The sequence below is a fragment of the Ambystoma mexicanum genome, chromosome 3p, assembly GCF_040938575.1.
Source record: "Ambystoma mexicanum isolate Mex_15411 chromosome 3p, UKY_AmexF1_1, whole genome shotgun sequence".
Lineage (NCBI taxonomy): Eukaryota > Metazoa > Chordata > Amphibia > Caudata > Ambystomatidae > Ambystoma > Ambystoma mexicanum.
In genome coordinates this window covers 997,861,439-997,889,137 of record NC_090925.1, presented here as the reverse complement: position 1 = coordinate 997,889,137, position 27,699 = coordinate 997,861,439, and the positions used below count along the sequence as shown (strand labels likewise).

The 27,699-nt window shown below is 51.5% G+C and overlaps 1 protein-coding gene across 2 annotated transcripts in view; it reads left to right on the top strand.

Annotated features, from left to right (window-relative positions):
- The window catches only part of RPN2 (ribophorin II), a 514,179-nt gene that overhangs the window by 340,872 nt on the left and 145,608 nt on the right, over positions 1-27,699 (top strand). For both annotated transcript variants that reach the window (XM_069652295.1, XM_069652294.1), the window contains exon 12: positions 16,747-16,941. In XM_069652295.1, the coding sequence (XP_069508396.1) occupies positions 16,747-16,941 (195 nt within the window). The remainder of the gene's footprint in view (positions 1-16,746; positions 16,942-27,699) is intronic.

Sequence of the window (27,699 nt, the reverse complement as noted above, 5' to 3'; positions counted from 1 at the left end):
TGGCTGAAGGCCACCAACTTCAGACAAGAGGTCCAGACGAGGCTCCTGGACATGCTGTTTGACTGGGGACGATCTTTTCGGCAAGGCCGTCGATGAATCTCTTCCGGCCACGAAGACCGAGACAGACGGCCTGTGCCCTGGGCACTCTGCAACAACACCGTCCGAGGGAATTCCAGGAGGTCTTCAAAGAGTTTCTGCGGTGGATCGTCCTCTTAGCACCAACCCTCCCATTCCACGTCCCAGGAAGCTTACACCAACCCTCCCATTCCACGTCCCAGGAAGCTTACAGGGGTCGTTACAAAGCCTTCAGAGGTGGCGGCCGGCGTCGTGAAGGCCTTTAAGCAGGAGTGAACTGGCCGAGTGTAAAGACTGGGGGGGGGTGTCTGTACTGCTTCTCTCTATATGGCAGAGGAGAGGCACAGAGGACCCAGCCAAGATTCTCTATTGTTGGTAGCAATGGACGAGCAATCGGGGCCTAGCTTCTCAGGAGGTGATGCAGGCTGGTTCTTAAGTACAGTGTAATCCCCAAGCCCTCAGAGGATTGTCCACACACTATTAGTTAAAACAGTCTTTATATAATTAATATTCAAGGTTATGTACACTATCACAATAACTCACTTTGTGCTCAGAAAATCAACAATGGTAAATATATACAGTTCTAAGTGGTACCACAATTATTAGATTCCTTTAAAGTGCATCAACTGTACTCTGGTTAAATGTCACACAAATCAATTAATAGAGGTAACCAACAATAGACCTGGGAGGAAAGCAGTTGATTAAAACAATTGGCAGAATACTGGCCTCTACCGTTTAAACACAGTTCTGTGTGGAGACCCCCCCACCCCCAGCTGGGCAACCTGTAAAGCAAAGTTGTATCAGAAGCCCATTCCATATATTGTTCTATAAGTCTTATTTACTTCTACTATAGTTCTACAACCCTAATGTACCTGGAATGTAGCGTTCGTCGTTGGGGATTCGTCCGATGGAGAACAGGGTGAACTACGGCAGTGAAGTGGCAGCTTCTTTCCTAGCGGTGCTCGTCGACGACAGAACGTTGGCGTCCTGCAAGGAAGAGGCGTGCGGGGCACCTCGGTGACGATAGTTCTGGAACGCAAAGAGATGAAGTGTTGCACAGCAAGGGCGTCGAGTCGTCGGCGTCTCTGTGGTCTTTAGGTGGCGGGAAACCCACCGGCAGATGCTCCTCGTTGCGTCGGCGGCCTCGACTTTCTCCGGCGGGACAAAACGGTCAACGGTGCAGGCGAGAGCATCCTTGGATCGAATGTTACTTGGGCAAAGGAAGCATGGCGGGCTCCGGTCGGCGACGGTGATGGACATCAGTCCGGGCGCTTCTTTTTGGGATTCCGCTGCAGTCCCCGTTTCCGGTCGGCAGCCTGTCGTAGGTCTGTCTACCAGGGAGCTTTGGCAAAGATCAGCTGGTGCATGATGGTCCCTCGTAGCTCGGCAAGATGGCGCCTAACCAGGTCCTCTCTGGGTCAGTCCTTGGAGACACAGCAGCTTTCAGATCGATGAAGTAGAGCAGCAGCAAGACTTCTCTTCCAGCAGGGCTTCAAGGTTAAGCTTCAGTTTCAACTCCAATTTCTCTTCAGCTTCCGAACACGCATTCTAGCAGTGAGAGGCCCCCAGATATACTAGTTGCTCTCCCATTCATTCTGCTGGGTCACACTCAGGCAACCACACGGTCAGAAGGGCATTCAAGCAGGCAGCAGCAAATCAGGTGCATAGTGCATTCAGGCCATTCTCTTCTCTCCAGACACTCACAAGTTGTGTATTGGGACAAGTACCCAGCCATTCAACACTCCACACTGCATTCATACCAGTTTCGGGCAGGGCTGTCTCAGTCATTGTGTCAAACACCAGAAACTAGACATCCACAACAAGAAGTGAATATTGTTATATCGCTCCATTCACCCAGGTACCACCCACAGGGTGTACCCACAACATACAGCCACTGGGAAGGCTCCAGCCAGTCTGACCTGGACTTCACAACACCACCATATATGGAACTTCACCCAACAGCCGGTCAGGGGGAAGGGACAGAGTCAGGGCTTCCCAGGACTTCGGGAAAACGAGGTAACGGACAATAGAAAGCAAGAGGCCACAGGGACCATCTTGTTTCCCATCAGGAATCAACTGATTCCAATGGCAGGGTCTGGGTATCCCAAAATGTAGGATACTCCGAGCACCTGTCAAATTCAGCATGGAGCTGCCACCAGCCCATACCCTGCTCTGTGGGCCACACACAGGTGCCCAAAAACATACACTAGTGGCACAGGGTTGTACCCCCAACCCTGGGTGCCATAAGGGTATCCCATGGGTCTGTACACCAAACCAAAAGAGAGCTGCACCGCCAGGCGTCCCACATGAACTCCTGCGCTGAAAACACGACAGAATACATAATAAAAAGCAGTAAAGGACAAGGATAATGAGGCCCTGTCCCTCCGATGCATTTCCAGCATCACACCGAGACGTCGGTCCCCCACCCCTGCACCCTGGTGGGAGGCCGGCTGGTGGACTTCGTCAGCATGTGGGAAAATATCGGCACAGATCGATGGGTGCTGGATTCTCTCACTCACACACACCTTGGAGTTTCAACGAAAGTGTCCGCGAATACCACTGGTAGCACGCCAGGAACAACACATCCCTCAGCTGCGGCTGGAGGTTCGGGCCATGTTAAGACAAGGGGCGATGGAGCTGGTTCCAAAGCGACTCCAGGGTTTACTCAAGATACTTTCTGGTAAGAAAGACCGGGGGCTGGAGGCCCATTCTCAATCTACGAAGACTCAACAAGTACATCATGTCCTGGAAATTCAGGATGGTCATGTTGCAGCACGTGCTCGGGCCAACTGGAGGAGGGAGACTTTCTGTTGTAGTTGGATCTAGAGGATGCGTACTTCCACGTCCCCATTCATGAAAAGCATTGCAAGTTCCAGAGCTTCGTCTTACAAGGGAAACACTACACTAGCAGGTTAAGGCTCTCCCCTTCGGACTGAAGTCAGCAACCAGAGTCTTTACGAAGTGCCTGGCTCCGGTGGCGGCCCATCTGCAACTACAGGGAATTTATGTTGACCCGTACCTCGACGACTGGCTCATCCGAGCCAGTTCAAGGAACATCGCCGTAGATCACACAGAGAGGACCGTCTGGCTGCTGACGGATCTGGGGTTCTCGGTGAACTACGCAAAATCCTGCTTGACTCCATCGCAGAACACGCTGTTCCTAGGCTCCAGGCTCAACACGGTATCCTGCCTGGTGGCACCGTCTGACGAGAGGATAGTGGCCATTTTGGGCAAGGTGCAATGACTGTTAGCACTGAAGATCGCCACGGTGAGGACCCATCAAGTTGCTGCTCGGCATGTCGTCGTGTATCTACCTGATCCGGCTCTGAAGGTTGCGGATGTGACGACTCCACGAATTCCTGGACTGCCGTTGGATCCAGGTGTCCGGAAGCTTCAAGGACAGGATCGTGCTCGACGAGGAGTTCCCTCGAGCGATAAGGTGGGGGGGGGGGCATGCGCTCTGTCGCCTGGGGCACTGACTTGTAGAGCCCCCCCCATACCAGGAGACGGTCATGATGGATGTTTCCCTGGAGGGATGGGGAGCACACACCGGGTGCGTCCACGCCAAAGGAGTGTAGCTGCCGGAGGAGAAAGCGCTACACATCAACGTCCTGCTACTATGCGCTGTGTTTTGGGCCCTCAAGTCATTTCTCCTGTCCCTCAGTGTTGAGGGTCTTCACGGACAATACCACCAGAATGTTTTACATCCGGAAGCAGGGGGGGGGGGGACCAGTTCCCCAGCGCTCTCCAGAGAGGCGCAGGAGTTGTGGCACTGGGCCGTCGCCCAGGTGATGTTCCTCCATTCCTTCACCTGGTGGGAGTCAAGAACACTGTCGCCGATTCCCTCAGCAGGGAGCTGTGCTCTTGCCACGAGTGGGAACTTCGGCAGGATCAGGTGGACAACCTCTTCCTCAGGTGGGGCAGTCCCCAGATCGCTCTATTTGCGACGACGACTTAACACCAAGTGCTGGAGGTTTCCCCCAGCTGGGGAGTATGGGGGACGCATTTTCCTTCCCTAGGGAAGGCCTGTTCCTGTATGCGCTTTCTCCATTGCCGATGTTGCGAGTCATCGGTCAACTCAGATGGTTCCGGTGCAGGATGAGCCTAGTTGTGCCAGCATGGCAGAGGCAAATCTGGTACCCGGACCTTCTCAGCATGTCAGCGTCCCCTTCAGTCAAGCTGCCAGTGGTTGTGGATCTTCTCGCCAGGGAAGGAGCCGCAATCCTGCACCACAACCCAGTATCGCTGAACATGAAGGTCTGGCTCCTGCAGCATTAGAGTTCAGTGGGTACAAGTTGCCTGCGGACTGCATGGAGGTCCTCGTCAAGGCCCGGGCGATGACTCTGAAGTGTTACGGACACAAATGGAAGCGTTTCGCAACTTGGTGCCGGTCTCAGAAGATTAATCCTCTGAGAGTCACGGCCCCCCAAGGTCTTCTGTACTTGTCGTTGGCCAAGTCGGGGCTGGCGCACACCTCCATCAATGTGCATCTGCCAGCTATCTCCCACAACACCAGGTCTCCCTGACGGTCTTCTCTTTGGTCACACCGTCTAGTGAAGGAGTTAATCAAAGGATTTTTCTGCTCGTTCCCGCCAGTAAAGGCATGGGAATTCAATGTGGCACTGACTACGCTCATGGGGGCCACATTCGAGCCGATGCATTAAGCTTCGCTTAAGTTCCTGTCTTGGAAGACAGCTTTCCTCATTACCTCTGCCAGGAGAGCAGATGAGATCCAGGCCCTGTCCTGCAAGCGGCCTTACTTGGCTTTGCACGAGACTAGGGTGGTGCTGTGGACGCACCCTTACTTTATGCCCAAGTTTCCATCAGAATTTCATCTCCACAAGCCCTTGGTGTTAACTGTGTTTTTTCCGACGCCTTTGTTGCCGGCTGAAAGGACTTTGCACTCGCTGGATGTGGCTCGAGTGCTGAAGTTTTGTGGCCCACAGAAAGTTTCCGGAAGACTTCTCAGCTTTTTGTGAACTTTGGTCCTGTGAACCATGGGGAAGGCCTTATCCAAGGCTTCCATCTCCAGGTGGCTCTCCGGCTGCATCACTCATTGTCACCGGTTGGCAAACCAACCGCTACCTGGCCGCCCCAGAGCCCATTCGACCAGAGCGATCGCTCAGACAACAGCGTTCCTGTCTGGTGTGCCCATGCTAGACATCTGCTACGTGGAGGTCTACGCACACCTTCACAAAATTATACTAAGTTGACAGGGATTCCAGAGTCGGCCAAGCGGTGCTACGCAACCTTTTCGATTGAAGGTGAGTCTAGTGAGGAGGTAAGAGTAATTGCTTCTGTTGAGCCTTGCCTCCTCCCGTGGTTGTGAATGTATGTACTCTTACGTCCCGTCCCCTGTCCTCCATACTCCATGGGCGGCCCTTCCAAGGGACCGGAAGCAGGACCTCTTTCACCAGCATGTGCTGCCCTGACTTCGCCATCCGGTGCCACACCTCAGTCCCTTTTACCACGTCGACGTGAACGGGCCAAATTCACCAGCGCTCCTGGGTTTGGCTTCGGCCATGTAATTTCATGCGCGGATACTTCTCATGGTTTTTTTTTGTGTTTTTATCATTCAGGTACTCGGTCCTCAGGCGTCCCACTCCTCCCACGCATGTCGACTTGCACAGGGTTCAGCAGGTGTCCATCCTGCAACGGCTCTTCCCAACTTCAGACCCCCATGCCCTCTGTCTACGTTGCCTTGGCCCAGAACACGGTTGGCAAGCTTGTACAGTGTGACTCGCTGTCCTCGAAAGTGCTGAAGAACAGACTAGCCAGGTTGAGGGAGCTCTTCAGAAGTCTCCTCCGGGGGACCTGAAGAATTTTGTGAAACATCGAGCCAAGCCCAAGGTAGGGGCAATATTCTCCATCGCACCCCGCAAAAGAGACTCCTTCCCAGGGACTCTCTCGCGCTGGAGGGACCAGTCAGGTCCTTATACCAGCACGTGCACCGAGGCTGCTACAGCTACTGGCCGAGGGATCCTTAGATCCTCCCGGTGGTAGTGTTGGGGGACCGGAAGGTTCTTGTACCGGATTGACCTCCGAGGGGCTCCGCCCTTGTACCAGCAATATGGCTGAGGGGCTACGCCCTAGTACTGGCAATACGTCCGAGGGGGCGCCTAAACTCAGCTCTACCGTCCCCCGGGTTGAGGGTGTCCCACCTACCGGCCTAGGCCCGAGGAGCAGGGTAAGTCTCGTTATCCACACGCAAGAGTCTTGGAGGAGGCTGGGCCCAGCGGGCCAAGCAACACGTGGCAGGCAGCTCAACAAGATGGCCGCCACGCCAGAAAGAGGCACCCGTCCGGCGCCATTCCAGGAATTCAGCAAAGAACGAGTGTCAAGGTGGGACTGGCCTCAACCAGGTAGGTGGCCTACAGCCTATCCCTCTTTTGCGCAGGTCAGCTTCCCACTGCGTCCATATGGGCAGGGTATGCAGCGGCTCCAGCAGCTCTCAGCTACCCAGTCAGCACCCCCTGCCACCTCTTCGGCCAGTGAAGAAGGGTTCTTCGAGAGGTTCCTCGGCCTCATGAAGTCACCTCGGATGGGGGTTATCCTCAAAGATGCCATCAGGGAAGTCCTCCCCGCAATGCTAGCGGCACCCCAGACCCTGGTGCAGCCGCTGCCCCTGGTTCCCCAGCCGATGCCTCAGGCGGTTCCGTACCATCCTCCGCCGCCTCCTCAGCCGCCGGCTGCGGTCCCTGTACCACAGCCTCCGGCGCCAACTACTCCTCCACAGGATCCTCCTGATCCACAGGATACGGATGAGGAGGAGGATTCGGATATGCCATCCTCGGCCAGGGCCTTCCACGAACGTCTTGCAGGGCTGGCGGAGTATCTGGGCCTACCCCAGCCTGAGGTGGAGCAACCGGCAGAGGGGGTTCTGGCTGAAGTCCTCACGCGACGGCCCTCTGCCAAAACGGGGATTCCAGTGCAAACCAATGTAGTCTCCCTGGCCAAGAAGGGTTGGCTCAAGCCCCACTCGGCCCAGCCGGTTATTCGACGCCTGGACGCCAAGTACAGGTGGATGGCAGGGAATACACAACTTGCTCTCGTCCCATCTTCAGCCACACTCCTCAGTGACCTCTGCGGCATCACTATACTCCAAGCCTCAGACGTCCTCTGCCTCCTCCTCTGCTGCGCTGCAAGGCAAGGAGGAGAAGATCTTTGAGGCGTACTGGAAGAAGCTCTATTCCAACGCATCCTTGCATATTCTACAAGCCAACGCCGATGCCATGCTGGCTGCCGCCAACCAAAGGTTATGGCGGGAAATTGCGAACTTCCTCCCGGAACTCCATACTCGGAGCCAATCACGCTTTATGGCAGGACTGGCTGAGGCCAAGCTGGTGGCGCATGACCTCATGGAATCCACTGCGGCCTATATTGACACCTCTGGCCGTGCCATCTGTATCGCCACGGACTTGGGAAGGACAACCTGGCTCCGGGCAACAAAATTCAACCCGGACGTCCAGGAACGCATAATAGATCTACCGTTCGAGGGGGCGGGAGGGAGACCTCTTTCACTCCTCCACAGACGAAGAGCTGGACAAAAAGAAAATCAACTCACAAACGGCCAAGTCCTTATCCATCCTGACAAAGACCATGCCCAAATCGTACACCCAATCTTAGCAGCACTCCGACAGGGGTCGTACGTATGGAGGGTTCAACGGATTCCAGGAATGGAGATCCAGGCAGCCGGACAGCTCTCCGTCTCAGAACCGGCGCAAGCAACAAAAAGGGGAGGGGTTGGGGGAGTAAGGGCTTTTTCCAGTCCCCCTCCTCCGCGACTGCCTCTGAGGGAAAGAAGGCATGACACGCCCCTTCGGGTCCACGTGTCTCCAGTGGGGGGCAGGCTTGCTCTTCACACACATTTCTGGCGCCAGAATTTCGCAGGCCCATGGATCTTCTCCGTAGGACCCACAGGGTACTGCCTGCCTATCCCAGCCTCTCCTCCCTCCTGCCCTCCCACAGGTTGGGAAAGCAACTCTTTTTGCGGCGATCCGGTCGCTTGTAGAGAGCCAGGCAGTAGAGTAAGTTCCAGCCTCCCAGCGAGGCTTGGGCTTTGGCTCCAGGATTTTCACCATTCAGAAGAGCAAGGCGGGCCTGAGAGTTGTACTGGACCTTTTTACCCTCAACCTCTCCTTACACCTGCAAAAATTCAAGATGGTTACGCCAGCTTTTATAGCGGAGTGTTAGGAAGAATTCTCAAAAATGTGCCAATTCCTCCCACCTTAGAGCCCTCCAGCTCTTTTGCTAAACTTTGGGACTTTGAACTTTTCAAATCAATGTGTTTTCTGTGCGTTTCTTTTTGGTTATGGAGTCTAACCAGCTCCATAGGCATCATATTTTACAATTGTCACAAAGCACCTTCAGTGCAGTGCCTCTGAGAAGTCTTCCAGATTTCCCAAGGTTTTGATACCTTCTCTGGGATCAACTATTGTTATACAGAGCAGTGTAGTGAAATTGACTTCACTTAGTCCTGTAAAATTCTAGACCCAGCACACCCGATCTTACAATAGAGTGCTGGAGGGGTTACTTAGTATCCCCTGTGTCTAGTTACTCATGTAGCATTTGTTACCCTTTCCTCTCAGAATGGCTGGTGGCAGTGGTTTTGGATGAATTACCATGATTTACCCTGACCTCGAACTGTTCGCAGCTCCGGTAACGTTAAATCGCGGGAGCCATGTTTTTCAAAATGGTGCTGAGCCTCCTTTGTTAAAAGGGTCCCTGGTCTTCTTTTTTAGCCATTTCTTTGTGGAAAGGTCCTTCTCGAGTTTTTCTCTGCGCGCCAAACCATGTTTGGTCTTTGTTCATTCGCCTTTGGTGGGCTTCAGCAGTGAAACCCGCCTCCGGCTCCAGAGTGTCTGTGGTCGGCAGGAAGTGAAGGAGGTGCCCGAAACTCCCTTTGCTTAGTCTCCTAGGAGACCCAAATGCACTCTGTGGTGATTGGCTGGCTGACTGTCAGGCAAGGACAGCCACCCTGCTGGGTGAGTGGCAGCTAGGCTGGAATGAATGGAAGAGAACTGAATAAAAGGCGAGTCTTTTGGCTTGGAAGGCAGAGTCGACCACTGGACGAAGGAACCGAAGAAGAGCTTGAAGAGGACGCCTGCTGCAACTCCTGGACTGTTGGTTTGCCCAGTGAAGCCCTGCTGTAGTGACTACTTGCCAAGTTCGCATCGACAGAGAAGCCCTGCATGGCCGATTTTTCCCATTGAGATGGTAGGACCAATCAACTCCCAAGTAAGCCACCTGGATACCCGTCTCTAAGCTGGTTGAATTTCTTCAGAGTTGCTGCAGGAAACCGTAGAGCCAGGGAGAGGGACACCAGATTGTGTGCGTTGCTTGTAAGCTGGCCTAAAGCTTTTGGCAGATCCTCCGGACTCCAACAAAGCAGGACTGAAATCGCCCCCCCCCCCCCGACACCCCACCTCCCCCCACGCTTATTGCTATTTGCTGTACCGCAAGGAGCTGAGATGCGAAACAGCCACTGAAAGTAGTTTGCTGGTTGCCAGTTTGGACAGTGCCAGTGCCGTGCAGGAGTCCCCCCGACGTCCTCCCTCTTGTCCCCACGACTGAGGCCCAGGTACAGTGAAACCTGCAGAGCTGCACAGGAACAGAAGTCTTCAGCTGCATCTTTTTCTTCTTTACTAAGGTACAGTAAAAACTAGCCTAAGAGAACTTACCTCTTAATGTGGAAGTGCTTGCAACTTCCACAACTCGCAAGTCTAATCAGCTTGTGGCCCTACAATTGAATCTTCTTTTCTTAAGACTCCTAAGAACTTGTGCAAAGGCTTTTACATTACTTGCCAGAAATGCTTTATCCTATCCAAGACTTTTTTCCCATTGACTTTGGCTTAGCCTATTGAATTGAATGACTCTTCTAGTGAACTTTTAAAAGTATCTGCACTGCTTATGACTATTTGTAATTTCTTGTGTTCTAATAACCTTTGCCTTTTACCGACTTTCTTAATGCCAACAGTAAGATATTAATGTCTCCAGCACCCTTGTTACTGAAGTCGCCTGTGGGTGTAGGTTGTCTGTGGGCCATCCCAAAAGGGCCTTGTCTGATTCAGAAACTGAGTGTACAGTATTAAAGTATATTTGTGTGACTATTCTATTGCAACCCAAGTTTTGGTAGCGTGTTGAGCAGCCAGGCTTGTCTCAAGAGGGGTAAATGTGAGCTGTAGTGGAGATGCACAAAGATTCACAGTTACAGGTATTCCAATAAACTTACACTCAAGGTTTCTTGCATAAACAATTATTAATTTATCAGTCAGTTAGAAAGCCTTCTTTAGAAGGGAGCAATATAATAGTAAAACACAAATGCACTTCAATACTTGTTAGGGAGAATTCTCTGTTTATGCTGAATTTCCTAACCTAGTGAGTCCCCCAGCAGCTTTTCTGGATTTTTGGGGTTTATTTTTTTTCTCCTGCCAAGAGTGAGACTCTTTTACCCTCACTCTTGGGCATGATTTGAGTGTGTTTCTTTGAATCTAGATGTGTTTAATGGGCTATGGGGTCTTTTACTCCATAGGGCTTCATGTGTTTTTGTGATGTGTGTTACACAGCACCCTCAGTGCAGTGACACAGGGGTGTCATAGTGACCCCCCAGTATAGACTCCATACCCTGGGACTGACTACTGTCTCCCAGGGCATGTAAAGTCACCATTGACTTTACTAGTCTCAAATTCTGAAAAGAACCAGTACAAACCATCATATTGTGGACGTACTGGCTGGGGCAATTCAATTGCCCTGGGGTCTGTTAGTCGAGGGGGCACGTCTCTGTCCCCCCTGATCGAGTTTTGGCTGGTGGCAGTGGATACTACTTTTTATATTCAACCGCAAATATTTTCCTATGGGATTTCCCATTGTTTTAGGCTACTATCTTTATTTAATTATTAACGGTAGCCTCGAACATACCGCCGGTTTATTTAATTAATATTAATTCTCCGGTTTGTATTTTTTTGCCAAAACTTGATTCTAAAATGGCGTTTGTGTTCTCTTCTGTGACTCCAACCCAAGTCGAGCCCTTTGTTCCACTTTTTGGCGGGCTTCTCCACAGAAGCCCTCCAAAGTGGTGCCACTCTGTCTGGGGTACTTGGGAGGGGTGGAGGGAAATTTAGGCACCCTCGACTGAGTTGCCTAGGCAACTCAAGTCGCACTCCATCCTAATTGGCCCAAGTGGTGAGCCGGCCGGCTCACCACTTAGCATGTTTGAGTGACAGCTAGGCTGAGTGAATGGGGGTTTGCTGCATAAAAGCAGGGCTTTGGGGACTGGAACTTCAGAAGTCGCCACAGGACCTAAGAATCCGACGAGGGAGAAGCTTAGCCGACCTGCCACGACACCACCACCGGTGTAGCCCTGCTGTACTGCCTCACCACTTTTCCCAACGACAGAGGAGATCTCCTGCCGGAGAGTCTTCTTCCTTTGACTGGTGGGGATAACCAGTTTCACCGTCTTTTCGCCTTCCCGACGTTCCTCGTGGCTGCCTTGCCTGTGCCAAGTACCCCGGCCACCGGGATACCACGTTTTACCACGACCGTGAAACAAAGGTGCCACCTTTAACCGGAAGACTCCGCGGCTGGTTTCTTCCCTGGTAGTGCAACGACCTTCATCTTTTCTCCAAGTCGAGATCTTCTCTTCCCCTGGACGACGACACAACTTGCACCCACTACCAGGAACAACTGCCACCGCTGGAGGATCCTTCCCACTTAAGGTACCGTGTCCCGCCTGGCTTCCCTTGCTACCGACTATACGGGGTAGATTTAGCCCCCGGCTTTCGAACCTGAGTTAGTCTGGGACACCCTGGCTAAACTTTCTTAAAGCCTCTCTAAACCCTTTTTGAACCCTCTGCAAGACTTTCTAAGCAGTGTCACAAACCTCCCTTTCTCACAAACTTATCAGAGTGCAATCTAGTTAAGCGCTCACCTCTGTATGAAAATAAGTGGTGTCTTACTGTGATTTATCGGATAGGAAAAAAAGGGGTGTGTATATTACAATAGTAACTGTGTTTAGAATATTTTACAATAAGAGTGCTAGAGTGTTTCAAACTGTGTTTTTAAATAAATAATTATATACTTTGATACCAAAGCTCTGGTCAGTGTTTGCTTGTATTGTTGTATCCGAGTGCCTATTGTGTATACTTTGCATACTGCCTAACTCTTCTTGAGGGAAGTCTGACTGCTCAGCCACAGCTACCAGGTAAATCTGGGTGGTACAGACTACTACCAAGTGGGTTTACTGCCAACACCTGTAGTCTTAAATCTTTTGCAGTGGTCCCTAAGGGAACTGCACAGGTTTCTGCCTAACAATACTGTACACTTCTAAATCAGTAAAGACCCTTTTGGGATGGCCCACCGACACAACCTACACCCACAGGTGACTTCAATAACTAGGGTGCAGGGGACATTAATATCTTACTGTTGGCATTTAGAATACTTTTATAAATTGGTAAAAGGTAAAGGTTATTAGAACACAAGAGACCACAAATATTCTTAAGCATGCAAATATTTTTGGATCCTCCTAGAAGAGTCATACAATGCAATAGGCTAAGCCAAAGTAAATGTGCAAAAGACTTGTATAGGATGAAGCACGTCTGGTAAGTAAATGGAAAAGTCTTTGCACAAGTTCTTGGGAGTCTTTGATAAAAAAGAAGAATCAAATGTAGGGCAACAAGCTGATTAGACTTGTGAGTTGTAGAAGTTTCAAGCAATTCTACAGTAAGAGGTAAGTTCTTAGACTTGTTTTACAGTACCTTAGAAATGAAGAAAACATGCACCTGGTGACTTCTGTTTTTGTGCAGCTCTGCAAATCTCACTGTTCCTGGGCCTCAGTCGTGGGGACAAGAGGAGAGGAAGTCGGGGGACTCCTGCAATGCACTGGACGGTCAAAACTTGCAACCGGCAAACTTCACTTTCAGTGCCTGTTCAGTGTTTCAACTCCTCGCGTCTACCGCAAATAGTAACACCGCAGTTCCTAGCTGTTGAGATAGACTTTCCTTGCTTCTGGGGTCCCGCACTCTGTTGGGGCTCCGGCTTGGTCAGTCCTGCTGCTTGGGAGTCCGGAGGATCTTCAAAAAGCTCTAGGCCAGCTTAAAAGCAACACACACAATCTGGTGTTCCTCTCCCTGGCTAAACGGTTTCCAGCAGCAACTCTGTGGAAATTCAACCAGCTCCGAGATGGATGTCCAGGTGGCTTACTTTGGAGTTGATTGGTTGCAGGCGCTTCTGTCGATGCGAACTTGGCGTTTCGGTACTGCAGCAGGGCTTCACCGGGCAAACCAACGGTCCAGGAGTTGCAGCAGGCGTCCTCTTCAAGCTCTTCTTCCGTCCAGTGGTCGACGCTGCCTTCCAAGCCAAAGGACACTCCTTTTATTGGGTTCTCTACCATTAATTCCAGCCTAGCTGTCAGTCACCCAGCAGGGTGGCTGTCCTTATTGGACAGTCAGCCGGCCAATCACCACAGAGTGCATTTGGGTCTCCTAGGAGACTAAGCACAGGGAGTTTCGGACACCTCCCTCACTTCCTGCCTATCCCAGACACTCTGGAGCCAGAGGTGGGCTTCACTCCTGAATCCCGCCAAAGGCGAAATGAACAAAGAGACCAAACCTGGTTTGGCGAGCAGAGAAAATCTCGAAGTACCTTTCCACAAAGAAATGGCAAAAAAAGAAGACGGGCACCATTTTGACAAAGATTGCTCCCGCGGTTGCTTTACAGCAGCTGTGAATACAGCCCACGGTAAATGCAAAACATGGTAGTTTAAACGAAACCACTGCCACCAGCCATTCAATGAGAAAAGAGTAACATAAAAATGTTACACGAGAAGCTAGACAAAGGGGACACTAAGTAACCCCTCCAGCACTCTATTGTAAGATAGTGTGTGCTGGGTCTAGCAAGTTACAGTGGTAAGTAAAGTCAATTTCACTTTATTTCTCTGGGAAACAGTAGTTTATCCCAGAGAAGGTAGTTACACCTTTGGGAAGTCTGGAAGACTTCCCTGTGTCACTACACTGAAGGTGCTGTGAAACACAATGTAAACGATGATGCCTATGGAGTTTGTCAGACTCCACAACCAAAAGAGAAACAGAGGTAAAATTCACATTAAAATACATGAGCGAGTGGGGAAAAAAAGGGTCACACACTCCAAGTAAAAAATAAAGTCTTCAAAATTCAGCAAAGTTGCTGGGTGTCTTTAAGGTGGAGGGAATTAGCACATTTCTGAGAATTCTCCCTAACAGCGGAGATTCGGTCGCTCGTCGAGAGCCAGGCAGTAGTTCCATTCTCCCAGCGAGGCTTGGGCTTCTACTCCAGGATTTTCACCATACAGAAGAACCACCAGGCTGGCCTGAGTTGTTTTGGACCTTTCCACCCTCATGCTCCCCTTTCCTCTTAGAAAATTCAAGATGGTTACACCAGCACTCATAGCGGAGACTTTGTGCAGGGGAGACTGGATGTGCTCCCTGGATCTGAATGACGTGTATCCACATGTCCCGATTTGGCAGTCGCATCGTTCCGTCCTGCGGTTCAGGATCATGGGCTGCCATTTCCAATACAAGGTGCTACCCTTCGGCCTCAACACGGCTCCCAGGGTGTTTACCAGACTCATGAATGCAGTGGCAGCCCTCCTCAGGGCCACCATCTCTACCTGTACCTGGATGACTGGCTCGTTGGGGCGAAATCTCCGGAGGCGGTGCACCACACTTCCTCCGCCCTTATGAGCACACTCCACGACCTGGGATTTTCTCTCAACTTCAAGAAGTGTCAGCTGCAGGCTACGCAGGGACTGACTTTCCTGAGCCTCATGCGGGACACGAGCTCCGAAAGAGTTTCACCTTGGAGGACAAGATCACGGCCATCAAGAGGGCCACAATACACTTAACTCACCCGAGAAGTGACATCGGCCTGGTGGTACCAGCTCATGGCAGCAGTCCAACTGGCTGTACCCCCACACGAGACTTGAGATGAGGAGATTACAGCTGCACTTCACAGCATCTTGGAATCTGAAGCAGGGCTCCCAAGCGGAGCTGGTCAACATTCCTCCTCTCCACTGGGACCTTACATGTGGTCCAGGGACTGCAACCTGCAGGCGGGCAAGCCCTTCCGGTAGCCGGCTCCGCAGGTCACTATCATGACGGACTCCTCTCTCGAGGGCTGGGGGGGCCACTCTGGACAGCCAGTGTCCATGGAGTCTGGACCGGGCAGGAGCAGGAGTCCCATATCAACTGGCTGGAACGGAAGGCCATCGGGCAAGCGCACAGAGCTTTCTTCCCACTCATTGGGGGCAAGGTCGTCATCATCCAGACCGACAACTCCACCAGCATGTACTATGTCAACAAGCAGGGGGTTACCAGGTCCCCTCCACTGTGCAGCCTAGCTGTCAGCATGTGGGAATGGGCCTGGGTATCAAGCATCCAAGACCTCTATTGCATGATGGATGGTTTCGGCCATTAAGGGGGCCTACGAGGGGCACCACAAGCTGCTTCCCATGCGGTCATGGCCAAGGCCACAGCCATTGCATTCCAATGGCAGGACCCGTGGCAGGTTATCAGCAGGGCGGCCACCTGGGACACCCCTTCATCTTTTTGTAAGCACTGCTGTTTGGACGCCGGCTCGAAGTCAGACGCGGCTTTCGGACTGGCGGTTCTAAGGTATCTTTTCTTAAGGAGGGTCTCCTCTCCACCCTAGGGCTACATTCAGTTGTAATCGCCCATGCAGTATGGAGGAGAGGGGACTGGATATAATAGTAATTATAAGTTACTCACCGTTGTGACTAGTCCTTAATCCCCTTTCCTCCATACATCCCGCATCCTCCCCCCTAATAATACTGTTATCATTGGGCAATGTTAAATATTGTCGACGCGTCAATGGAGACTGAGGTGTGGCGCCGGGGGTGGGTGGGGGGTTCAGGGTAGCGCATGCTCCCAGGGCCGCACCCCTGCGCGCCTCTCAATTCAAAGGGGAAGGTTTTTTCTAGTGAAAAGGTTCCATCTCCTGTCCCTAGCGAGGGCCGTCTATGCAGTATGGAGGAACAGGAACTAAGAGTACATTAGTCACTACGGTGAGTAACATCATTTTTCCTTCCCAAAAATCAATTGTGTATGCTGACTAAATGCAAGTACCATATTATTTTGTGGGTGCACGTTATTACTGATAGTGCGGTAGACCTGTCAGACTCCTGTAACAATTGTACACGTTCAGCAACTACCAACTAAGAAGCAGCCTTTTGAAAGTATTGTAACGTATACCTTTGTGTATTGGTTTATTGTGCTTAGTATTTAACAGTGACTTGTGTAAATGTAATGCATCTATATTTTAATATGTTTGTAAGTGTCTTTGAGGTGCATTACTAACTAGGTTCAGTGTACTTAACTACAGCTCACATCTTCCTCCTATGATAAGCCTGGCTGCTCTGCCATTCTACCAAGTTCCTTTGGGTAGTACAGACGGGTACTAAGAGTTAGGGGCCTGTATGTCAAGGGATAGTTTTATTGAGTCTTATCTCAAGTGTACTTTAGGAAAACTCACCTAACACAATGCAATGTTAACTTTAGTTCTGTTTGTTTAAGCCCTCTGGATTTGAAAATGTCAGACATTGTCGACTTGGTTACAGTGCTTGTTAATCTGTGACTATTACAATTTGTACATGTTATTTCTTATAATTCTTCCTTACCATAGACCTTTGTCCGCCTTCACAACCATAAAACTGGACAAGAAGTGATATTTGTTGCTGAGCCGGATACCAAGAACGTATACAAATTTGAGCTGGATCCCACTGAAAGGAAGACCGAGTTTGATTCTGCATCTGGCACTTACACCATTTACTTGATCATTGGAGATGCCACTCTGGAAAATCCCATCCTTTGGAACATGGTATGTAATGCTGACATGCTTTGCATCCTTGCCATCTGATAAAATTAACTTTGCCTTGTGAAGGACGAGATTTTTTTTTTGAACATGTAACCAAGACCTGCATGCCTCAATTATTTCAGAACTCGTGCTCTGATCTCAGTTGCAGAGCTGTTTTTATTGTACCAGTGTGTAATTTAACAGGTGGTGATGTTTTGCCCGGTTCTAGTGTGCTAATTCTTGAACTGTGAAGGCGTCATTAGGGGTTTAGGGATGAAAGGATTTGATATTGGCAAACTAAAAGAGGTGATGGCTGGAAGGTTTCAAATTAATCTGAACCGCTGGCATTGCTCTGGACAACCCTCCAGACCATTGTTCTTCGCCTGCTAAGCCATTACAAAAGGGGAAGACCATATGCAAATTAGGCTTGGTCCCACCCCAAAAGGGGCAGGCCAGCCAGAACTGCTTAGTCACGTCCCTTCTGCACAAGACCACAAGCATCCCCAAACTTGATATTGAGTAAAAATTACCAAACCAAAGAATTAAATTAACCAAATCTAGCTGGTCTGGGTCCTTTTACTTATTTCGACAAACTGAAAGCCGGGGTGTGAATAAAACACACACCAATTGTACACTAATTTTTTTTCTTGCACATCAAAATGTTTACATTTTTTGCGGAGGTGGGGGGCGTTGCAGGGTTTTTTGTAGTCTTTAGACACATAATTGGTTCCATGTGTTAATATCCCCGCAAAAATATTGCGATACAAAAATATCGCCATATTTTTGTATCTATATTGACCCATGGACCCTGCGGGGACACCCCCGCAATCCCTGCATTATTGTAAAATGTGCGGCGGACACCCCAGCAACTCCTGCTCCCACAAATTATCCCCCAAAAATATCGCCTATGGCGAGACCGGCCATATGTACGGCGATATTTTTGATGGGGATATTTTGTAGGGATACCAAATAATCTTACACAGATTGAGGTGTGCAGTACAACATATTAAGTCTCATTAGAAAAAATACTTTAGGTTTGGAGTATGGAGCACAAATGTGAAGAGTACTAGGTTAGATGTTCACATTTATGTTCAATCTCCCTTCCCTGTGAGACCCCCAACCCCTTGTGCTGGACTTGTGCATTCTTTTTCTATGTTCCTGTGTTAGTGGGAACCTTTTCCCCCACTCAGCCTTTCTTTTACTCTTTCCATGGAACTCATTTTTGTGACTCTCCATACTTTATTTTGGGAAGCCTACTTAACTATAACTTTTCCGGCATCTATTTTATTACTGTTGCACACAGCACTTTCTGTGCAGTGCTGCTGGTGTTGGGTAAGATTTTCATATCCATAAGTCTTCCTGACCTGTGTCAACCCCAGAACGTTTTGCTTTGACTAGGTAACTATATTACCTTGTGCCTGGGTGAAGGGGAATCTTTTTTTCCCCTCTCACCTAGTCTTTTACTCTTTTTATGGATGACCTTTTGTACGTGGTTGAAGTTATAGTTTTCTATAACTTTTGGCCTTCAGTTGGGTTGCCCTACGAGTTCCCCTGTTAATTTCTCTTTCATGTACTTGGGTGAACTACAGTTCCCAAGTAGTAAAGAGGGATGTTCATCCCGCTTTACATTTCATATAGTGAACCAGCACACCCCACCTTATGTGGAGTGCTGGGGGGGATACAATGCATCCCCTTACTTGTACGTCCCGGCCCCTTTCCTCCATACTGCAAGGGCGACCCTTCCTAGGGATGGGGGAGACAACCTTTTTCACCAGAAAAAACCTTCTTCCCCTTTAATTTAGAGGCAGGTGGGGGTGTGGCCCTGGGAGCATACGCCCTCCAGTGCCACACCTCATTCCCCTTTTCCGCGTCAACGGGCCGAATTCACCAGCGCTCCTTGGTTTGGCTTCGGCCATGTAATTCCATGCGCTGATACTTCTCTTCTGTCTTTTTGTCTTTTTATCATTCAGGTACTCGGTCCTCGGGCGTCACGCTCCTCCCCGGCGCATGCTGACTTCTACAGGGTTTAGCTTGTGTCCATCCTGCGAGGGGCTCTTTCCAACTTCAACCCCCACACCCTCTACCTATGTTGCCTTGGTCCAGACCACGACTGGCAAGCCTGTACCGCATGCAACGCACTTTTCTCAAGGTCTCTGAAGAACAGACTAGCCAGGTGGACGGAGTTCTCCCAGAGGACCTAAAGGACTTCGTCATCATCGATCCGGGCCCAAGGTAGGGGCCACTCTTTTCCAGCGCACCACGCAAGGGAGACTCCTTCCAAGGACTCGCCCGCATGGGAGGAATCGTGCAGATTGTCATACTAGCACATGTACCAAGGCTAAGTCAGCTACCGACCGGCAGGCCGTGAGGGTCAGTGGATCTTCCCGGTGAAAGTGCTGTGGAACCGGAAAGTTCTTTTTACCGGGATTTCACCCGAGGGGCCATGCCCTAGTGCCAGCAACATAAGCCGAGGGTGCGCCTATACCCAGCACTACCAACGGCTCTCCCGAGGGCAATACGCCTTCCAGGTCATGGCCTGAGGTGCAGGATGGGCTTTGGTTCTAACAACAAGAGTCTTGCATAGGGATGGTTCCAGCGAGCCAGGCGCCACGACTTCGGTACGTGCCATGCAGCTCCACAAAATGGCCACCGCGCCAAATGGGATGGCTGCTCATCCGATAACCCCCGTTTGGGGAGCGGGTGGAGGAAGGAGTCACAAGGTGGGACTGGTGTCAACCAGGTGTGTGGCCTACAGTTTATCCATCAGCAGCGCAGGGCAGGTTTCCCCTTGCACCACGGCAGTGTGCCCTGGCCCCACGTGCCCTGGGCCACTCCGTCAATATCACCTGCCACCTGTACAGCCTCTGAAGACAAGGTTCTTCGTAAAGGTTATGAGGGCTGAGGTGAACTCCCCAGAGGGGGCACATCCTCTGGGAGGCCGTCGGGGACAGCTCCCACAGGTCGCCCCACTGGCCCCCATAGTCATTCCTCTAATGGCTCTGGTGCCACAGGCCCCAACGAAGACGCTGCTGCCCCAGCTGGCTCCTCCGGTTCTGCAGCAGCCACCGGCTCTGGTGTCCACTCCGCAGCCCACGGCGCCCAGCACTCCTCCACCATCTCCGGAACCCCCCAGCCTGGCAGACATGGATGAGGAGGATGACCCTGACCTGCCATCTTCCGCCAGGGCCTTCCACGAAAGCCTTGCAGGTTTGGCAGAGTAGTTGGGCCCTTCCTCAGCCCGAGGTAGGGCAGCCCGAGGAGGGGGTCTTAGCAGAGGTCCTCACCCTAAGGCCCGTTACCAAAATGGGGATCCCGATGCAGAAAGACGTAGTTGCCCTGGCCAATAAGGGGGGGTGGCGCAAGCCGCGCTCGGCCCGGCCTGTCAATCGGCGACTCCACGCCAGGTACAGGCGGATGGAGGGGAACACACTTTTGCTTTCTGCACGTCCTCAACCACACTCTTCGGTGATGGCTGCGACGTCACTCTATTCCAAGCCTCGGCCACCCCGTCCTCAACACTGCTAGGCAAGATCTTGGAGACGTACAGGAAGAGGCTGTACTCCTACGCCTCCTGGCACTTGCAGCAGGCCAACGCAGATGCCATGTTGGCAGCTGCTAACTAAGGACTCGGGCAGGAATTTGCGGACTTCCTCCCAGAACTTCTGGCACAGAGCCAAACCCGCTTCAAGGCAGGACTAGGAGAATTCAGGCTTGTAGCGCAGGGCTTTATGGAGCCCCCGTGGCCCACATCGATACCTCTGCCCGGGCCATCCGCATTGCCACAGACATGAGAAGGACGGCTTGGCTCCGGGCTACTAAGTTAATCCCGATGTCCAGGAAACGCATTTTGGACCTTCCCTTCGAGGGCAGTGACCTCTTCTCATCCACCAGGAATGAGGAATTGGACAAGAACAGCTTGCCATCTGCAAAGTCTTTATCTATTCTTACGAAGGCCACGCCCAAGGCCTACACTCAGTCGCTGCAATGCTCCGACAAGGGGCGGGTGTTTGGCATGTTCTGGAGCTTCCAAGAACGGAGACAACCTGACAGTTCTGAGTCAGCACCGGAGGAAACAACAAAAAAGGGTGGCGGACAAGGGGTTTTTCCAATCCCCCCTCCCCTGCAACAGCCTCAGAGGGAAAGGAGGCATGACACGCCCCTTGGGTCCACGTCTCTCCGTTGAGGGGCAGGCTGCCTGTCGCATTCAATTGTGGCAGCTCTGCTGGAGGAGATTCACTCGCTCGTCAGAGCCAAGCTGTGAAGAAGTCCCAACCTCCCTGCGAGGCTTGGGCTTTTATTCCGGGATTTTCGCCAAACAGAAGAACCAGGCTGGCCTGAGAGTTGTGTTGCATCTTTCCACCTCAACATCACCCTACCTCTACAAAAATTCAAGATGGTTATGCCAGCTTTAATAGCGGAGACATTGCGCAAGGGAGCCTGGATGTGCTCCCTGGATCCGAGGGACGCGTACTTGCACATCCCGGTTTGGCAGCCTCATCGTTTATTTCTACGATTCAGGATCATGGGCTGCCATTTCCAATGCAAGGTGCTTCCCTTCAGCCTCAACTCAGCCACCAGGGTCTTCACCATGCTGATGAATACAGGGGCGGCCCTCCTCGGGGCCACCACATATACCCGTACCTCGACGACTGACTCGTCAGGGCTTCATCTCCGATGGCGGTGCACCGCACTTCGAAAGCTCTTATGAACACACTGCACGATCTGAGCTTTTCGCTCAATCTCAAGTCTCAGCTGTAGCCCACGCAGAGTCTGACCTTCTTGGGGCTCATCTGGGACACGTGCTCCGAGAGAGTTTTTCCTTCGGAGGACAAGATCAGAGCCATCAAGAGGGCCACTGCGCACTTCCTCAGCAGACAAGTGAAATCGGCCTGGTGGTACCCACACCACTCAAAGCAGTGGTCCTACTCGACGTCCCCCACACGAGACTCGGGAGGAGGAGGATACAGCGGCACTTTGCAGCATCTTCAAACCAGGAGCGGGGCTCTCGGGCGGAGATGATCAACGTTCCTCCTTCTCTTCACCTGGACCTTACATGGTGGCCCAGGGACTACAACCTGCAGACGCGCAAACCTTTCCGGCAGCCTACCCCACAGGTCACCATCACTACAGACTCCGCTCTTGAGGGATGGGGGACCAACCTCGGCAGCCACTGCATCCATGGCACCTGGACCGAGCAGGAGTACCACATCAATTGGCTGAAGCTGAGGTCCATCTGGCTAGTTCTCTCAGCCTTCCTTCCGGTTATCACGGGCAAGGTCGTCCTCATTCAGACAGACGACTCAACCAGCATGTCTATGTCAACAAGCAGGGAGGTACCAGGTCCCCTCCACAGTGCAGGCTGGCGGTCAGCATGTGGGAATGGGCCCTGGAGAAACACATCTACCTCAGGGCCGTCCACCTTCTGGGGGAATCCAACCTGGAGGCGGACAGGCTCAGCAGACTGGGAGCAGACAATTACGAGTGGCAATTGAAAGGCCTTGCGCTCCCGGAGATCTTCAGCACACCCCCAGGTGGACCTCTTTGCCACTTGGGACAACAGGAAGTGCCCACATTTTTGCCTCCTTTCAGGGACGGACCCCAGCTACCTGGGCAATGCATTACAGGTTCAGTGGAACGGCATGACAGCATACGCCCTCCCACCCACATCGCTGATGCACAGGGTGACATGCAAGATCAAGGAGTCTCACCACCTCAGCGTCATTCTAATAGCTCCAGGGTGGCCAGCTAGCCAAGGTTCTCGGAGCTGCTCACCCTCTCGAAGAGACAACCCATTCACCTTTCGACAGGCCCAGCACATCTTCTGGTTGCAGCGGGGGGGGGGGGCAGGGTCATCCACCCCGCGCCAAAGAAACTAGCTCTCAGTGTGGTTCCTGCGCACATCATGCACCTCAGCCTTCCCAGGCTAATCTAGAAATCATACAGGGGGCTAGGAGCACAGCAACCAGAACCCAGTATAAGAGCAAATGGACCAGGTTCTGCCCTGGGCAGACTCTAGGGAGATCAACCCGCTTGCATGTGCATGGGATGACGTGCTCTCCTTCTCGGCACACCTCGCTCACTTGGGCTTGCAGGTAGACACTTGCTGCATGTACTTGGCAGCCATTGGGACCTACAGCTACTCAGAGGAAGAGGTGTTCTCTTCTAACCCGATTGTCAAGAAGCATGTGATGGGACTCGCCAGACTCTACCCGCCCATCAAGAGGCCACACCCTGTGTGGGACCTTAACATAGTTTTGGGGGCCCTGGCACACAAACCATTTGAGCCAATGGCGTCCGCGGACATCAGGCTGGTCACCGTCAAGTCAGTCTTGCTAGTCGGCCTTCCAGGCGCTGGTCGCCTCAGTGCCTATACTACGTTTCACATGGATAAGGTAGTCCTGCGGACACACCCAGCATTCCTACCCAAGGTGACTTCTGCATTCCATCTGAACGAGGAAATAGTGCTGCCTACCTTTTTTGCTGAGTTTAAGGATGAGGCACAGTTCTGCACTTCGTCGATGTCAGGCGTGCCCTGAAATTCTACCTGGATAGGACCAAGGGTTTTGGATGCACTGGCTGTCACCTTCGATGGATCAAGACCGGGGTATCGGGCCTCCAAGGCTTCCATAGCCTGCTGGATAGTCTCGGCCATCAAAGAAGTTTACGAGGGACAGCATAAGCCACTGCTGGTCAACCGGCACGCCCACGCGGTCAGAGTCAAGGCAACGGCCATCACATTCCAGCGGCATGTCCCCTGGCAAGTCATAAGCAGGGCGGCCACATGGGCCACCTCTTCGGCTTTCTGCAAGCACTACTGTTTGGATGCCGGCTCTAGAACAGACGCGGCTTTCGGACAGGCGGCTCTTAGAAACCGATTTGCTTTAGGAGGGTCTCCTCTCCACCCTGGGGCTACACTCCGTTGTAATCGCCCATGCATTATGGTGGAAAGGGGACGAGACGTGAAAGTAATTATAAGTTAATCACTGTAGTGACTAATGTACTCTTACTCACCTTTCCTCCATAAGCCCCACCATCCTCCCCCCCCCCTAATAAAACTAGTGTCATTAGGCAATGTTAATCTATTGTCGATGCATCTATTGGGACTGAGATGTGGTGCCGGAGGGCGGAGTCAGGGCAGCGCATGCTCCGTGGGCCGCACCCCTGCGCGCCTCTAAATTTTAAAGGGAAGGTTTTTTGTTTTTTGGTGAAAAGGGTTCAGTCTCCCGTTTCTAGGAAGGGACGCCCTTGCAGTATGGAGGAAAGGGGACTAGGACAAATAGTACGTTAGTCACTACGGTGAGTAACTTATAATTTCTTACTTACCCAGTAACATTGTGTCACAATTGCAAGTTTCCTTTAATGGCAGGGGGCAGTGTAACTACTTTTATGGCTTTTTAGTATTCATTACTCGCAGGCTGTTAATTCAGCCTTGGTAATGTACAGAAGGGCCACCATTTTTCTACAATGGTGGGCTCCTTCTTTTTTTCACCATTTCTTGTATGCTTGCGGTTTCTGGGGTCTTCCCATGCCATTCTAGGTGGGAACGACCGCAGTGGCTGTTTTGTCTTCAGCAGCAATCCTGTGGATTCCCCGCCCCGGCTCCAGAGTGTATGGAAAGGTAGGAAGCGAGGGTGGAGACCAAAACTCTGCAGCCCTTTGTCTTCCACCTTGCCTGAAAGGAAACCACTCCCAGTGGAGGGCTGGCTGTCCTGATTGAACAGCCAGACCAGACCGCCCCTTGCTGTAAAATGCGGGGAGAGAATACAGAGGTTGTGCTGTAGTTCCTGATAACTCTGAACCTGAAAGCTGCTGACAAGTTGGCCACTGGACCTAAAGATGAAGAAAAAGCGGCTGAGCCGATTTCCAGCGATCGGAGCGCCTGCTGTGTAACCAGAGCCTGCTGTTACCCTTACTTCCAAGTGACCTAGGGGCTCCAAAAACGACAAACCCGACCAGCCTGGTGAGATCCACTAGACTCAAGAAGAACTGCATTTTTTAGGCATCCCACATCATACTGCGACCTTGTCGGGCTGCTATACCCCAATACCCTGGGACCTAGAGCCATCTTGCAGTGTGCATGGTCTTACGAATTTCGAATCGTGCTGAAACTTTGGCACCCGAGACACGCAATTCCAGTCCTTGAAGTCCCCTCACCAGAGTGCTGGACCAGATTAGCAACGCAAATCTAATCCGTGATATTCAGTTGTCTTCTGGCTCCTGAAAAGGGATAAAGGAATTCAACAACCAGGCTTTTGGCTGCAGATCCTGAAGTTTTCTTGCTGCAACTCTTCTTTCGTGCTAAGGTACTGTGTTGGCTGGTGTATTTACTTACCTTAAGTCTTTGTGAATACTGTAAAGCTTTGGGGTGTTTCCTGTGATTGGAGTCCTCTCATCCAGTTCACCCAGGCCCACTGGACCCTAACTCTAAAGTGAACTACCTACTTGTTGAACAGTCTTCCACAGGAACTCTGACTTTTGCCTGCAACAGAACCCCATCTCACCCTGCCTACAGCTAGCACCTAGACAACTAGGGCGCCTCTTCTGCCTCTGGGAGAACTTGTGCAATAGACTAGGTAAGGACTGGATAGGTAAAGGATTCTGTCTTGAAAGGATAACAAGTGTTTGAAAAGTACCTCCCTGTGAAAGATTTTGTTGGTAACTGTAACTCTGAGTGAGCGGTTACAAAATTTCTTACTTCTCTTGAATGTGTGTTGTGCCATTCTGAAAAGTATATGCAAGGTTATTTACTCCTACGTCCTATCCCCTTTCCTCCATACTCTATGGGGCGTCCCTAGCTAGGGACGGGAAACAGAACTTTTTTCACGTGAAAACATTTTCTTCCCCTTTAAATTTAGATGCGCGGGTGCACGGCCCTGGGAGCATGCGCTCCCCTGACCACGCCCACTGGCGCCACTGCGCTCCTGGGTAAGGCCTTTGGCCATGAAATTTCATGCGCTCTTCCCCAGAAGAAGTTATTCTTTTTTTCTTTTTCTCGTCCAATTGTCAGGTATTCTCTGTATCTGGTGCCATGCTCCTTCCTGGCGCATGTAGACAGCAGCTTTCAGCAGGTGTCCAGCCTGTGAGGGTTCCTTCCCTACGTCTGACCCTCACGACTCTGCCTCCGGTGCCTTGGCGCAGACCACGGCTGGGACAGCTGACCCGTGTGCGACGCCTTGACCCTGTTCGGTTGGTCAGGTGGAGAGAGCTTTTCGAAAGATCACCTCCACAGAACATCAAATCATACGTTAGGAAGACCAGGCCCAAGGTAGGTGCTCTGTTCTCCTTTGCACCCCGTAAGAGCGACTCCTTCCTCGGGAAGCGCCCAAGCAGGAGGGACTTCCCAGCAAGGGGACAGAGGCCAGTCCAGCTACCGGCCTGTTAGGGAGAATTCTCATAAATGTGCTATTTCCCTTCACCTTAGAGACCCCCAGAAACTTTTCTGGATTTTGAGGAATTGATTTTTATTTTTTACCTGGAAAGAGCGTGAGCCTTTTTTTCCCACTCATTTATTTTGATGTGTGTTTTACACTTGTGTTCTTTGATCATGGAGTTTTAGCTAACTCCATAGGCATCATCTTCATGTGTTACACAGCACCTTCAGTGCAGTGACACAGGGAGGTCTTTTAGACTTCAAAAGGTTTAATACCTTCTCTGGGAGAAACTGGTTTCCCAGAGAATGTAAGGTTAAATTGACTTTACTAGTCTTTTTAAATTCCTAGGCCCAGCACACACTATTTTCCTGTAGAGTGCTGGAGGGTTTACCTAGTATCCCCTGTGTCTAGAAACTCATGTAGCAGTCAACTGCTACCCTTTCCTCTCGAAATGGCTGGTGGCAATGGTTTTACAACGAACTACCATGATTTTTCCCAACCGCTAACACCGGTAGCAAAAAATCGCGGGAGCCATGTTTTTCAAGATGGCGCCTTAAGCCCCCTTTGTTTAAACTGGCCACAGTCTTCTTTTTTCGCAGTTTCTTTTTGGAAAGGTCCTTCTGGAGTTTCTCTGCGCGCCAAACCAGGTTTGGTCCCTTTGTTCATACGCCTTTGGCGGGCTTCAGGACTGAAGACCGCCTCTGGCGCCTGGGTGTCTGGGGTGGGAAGGAAGTGAGGGAGGTGCCCGAAACTCCCTGTGCTTAGTCTTCTAGGAGACCCAAATGCACTCTGGCGTGATTGGCTGGCTGACTGTCCGGCAAGGACCGCCACCCTGTTGGGTGAGTGACAGCTAGGCTGGACTGAAAGGGAGAAAACGGTTTAAAAGGCGAGTCCCTTGGACGGGAAAGCAGTCGACCACTGGAACGAAAGAACCGAAGACGAGCTGGAAGAGGACGGCTGCTGCAATTCCTGGTGCAGCCCGGTGAAGCCCTGCTGCAGGTCCGAATTGCCACGTTCATCTCGACCGAGAAGCCCCTTCAAGGACAAATTCTTCCTTTTGAGTTGGTGGGACCAATCAACTCGTAAGCCACCTGGTTAGGTTTAACCAGGGGGAAGGACACCAGCTTGTGTGCTTGACTACAGCTACTCGAACCGAAGATCTTCCATTTGCCAGCTTGTTTGACCAGTCCCCGTGCAGTGCAGGAGCCCCCCCCCCCACCCCCCCCGGATGTCCTCCCTCTTGTCCCCACGACTGAGGCTCAGGAACAGTGAGATCTGCAGGAACTGCCAGGAACCAACGTCTACAGTTGCATCTTTTCTTCATACTAAGGTACTGTGCCAACCCGATTGAGAGAACTTACCTCTCACGGTGAAAGTTTGTGGAACTTTCCCAACTTGCATGCCTAATCAG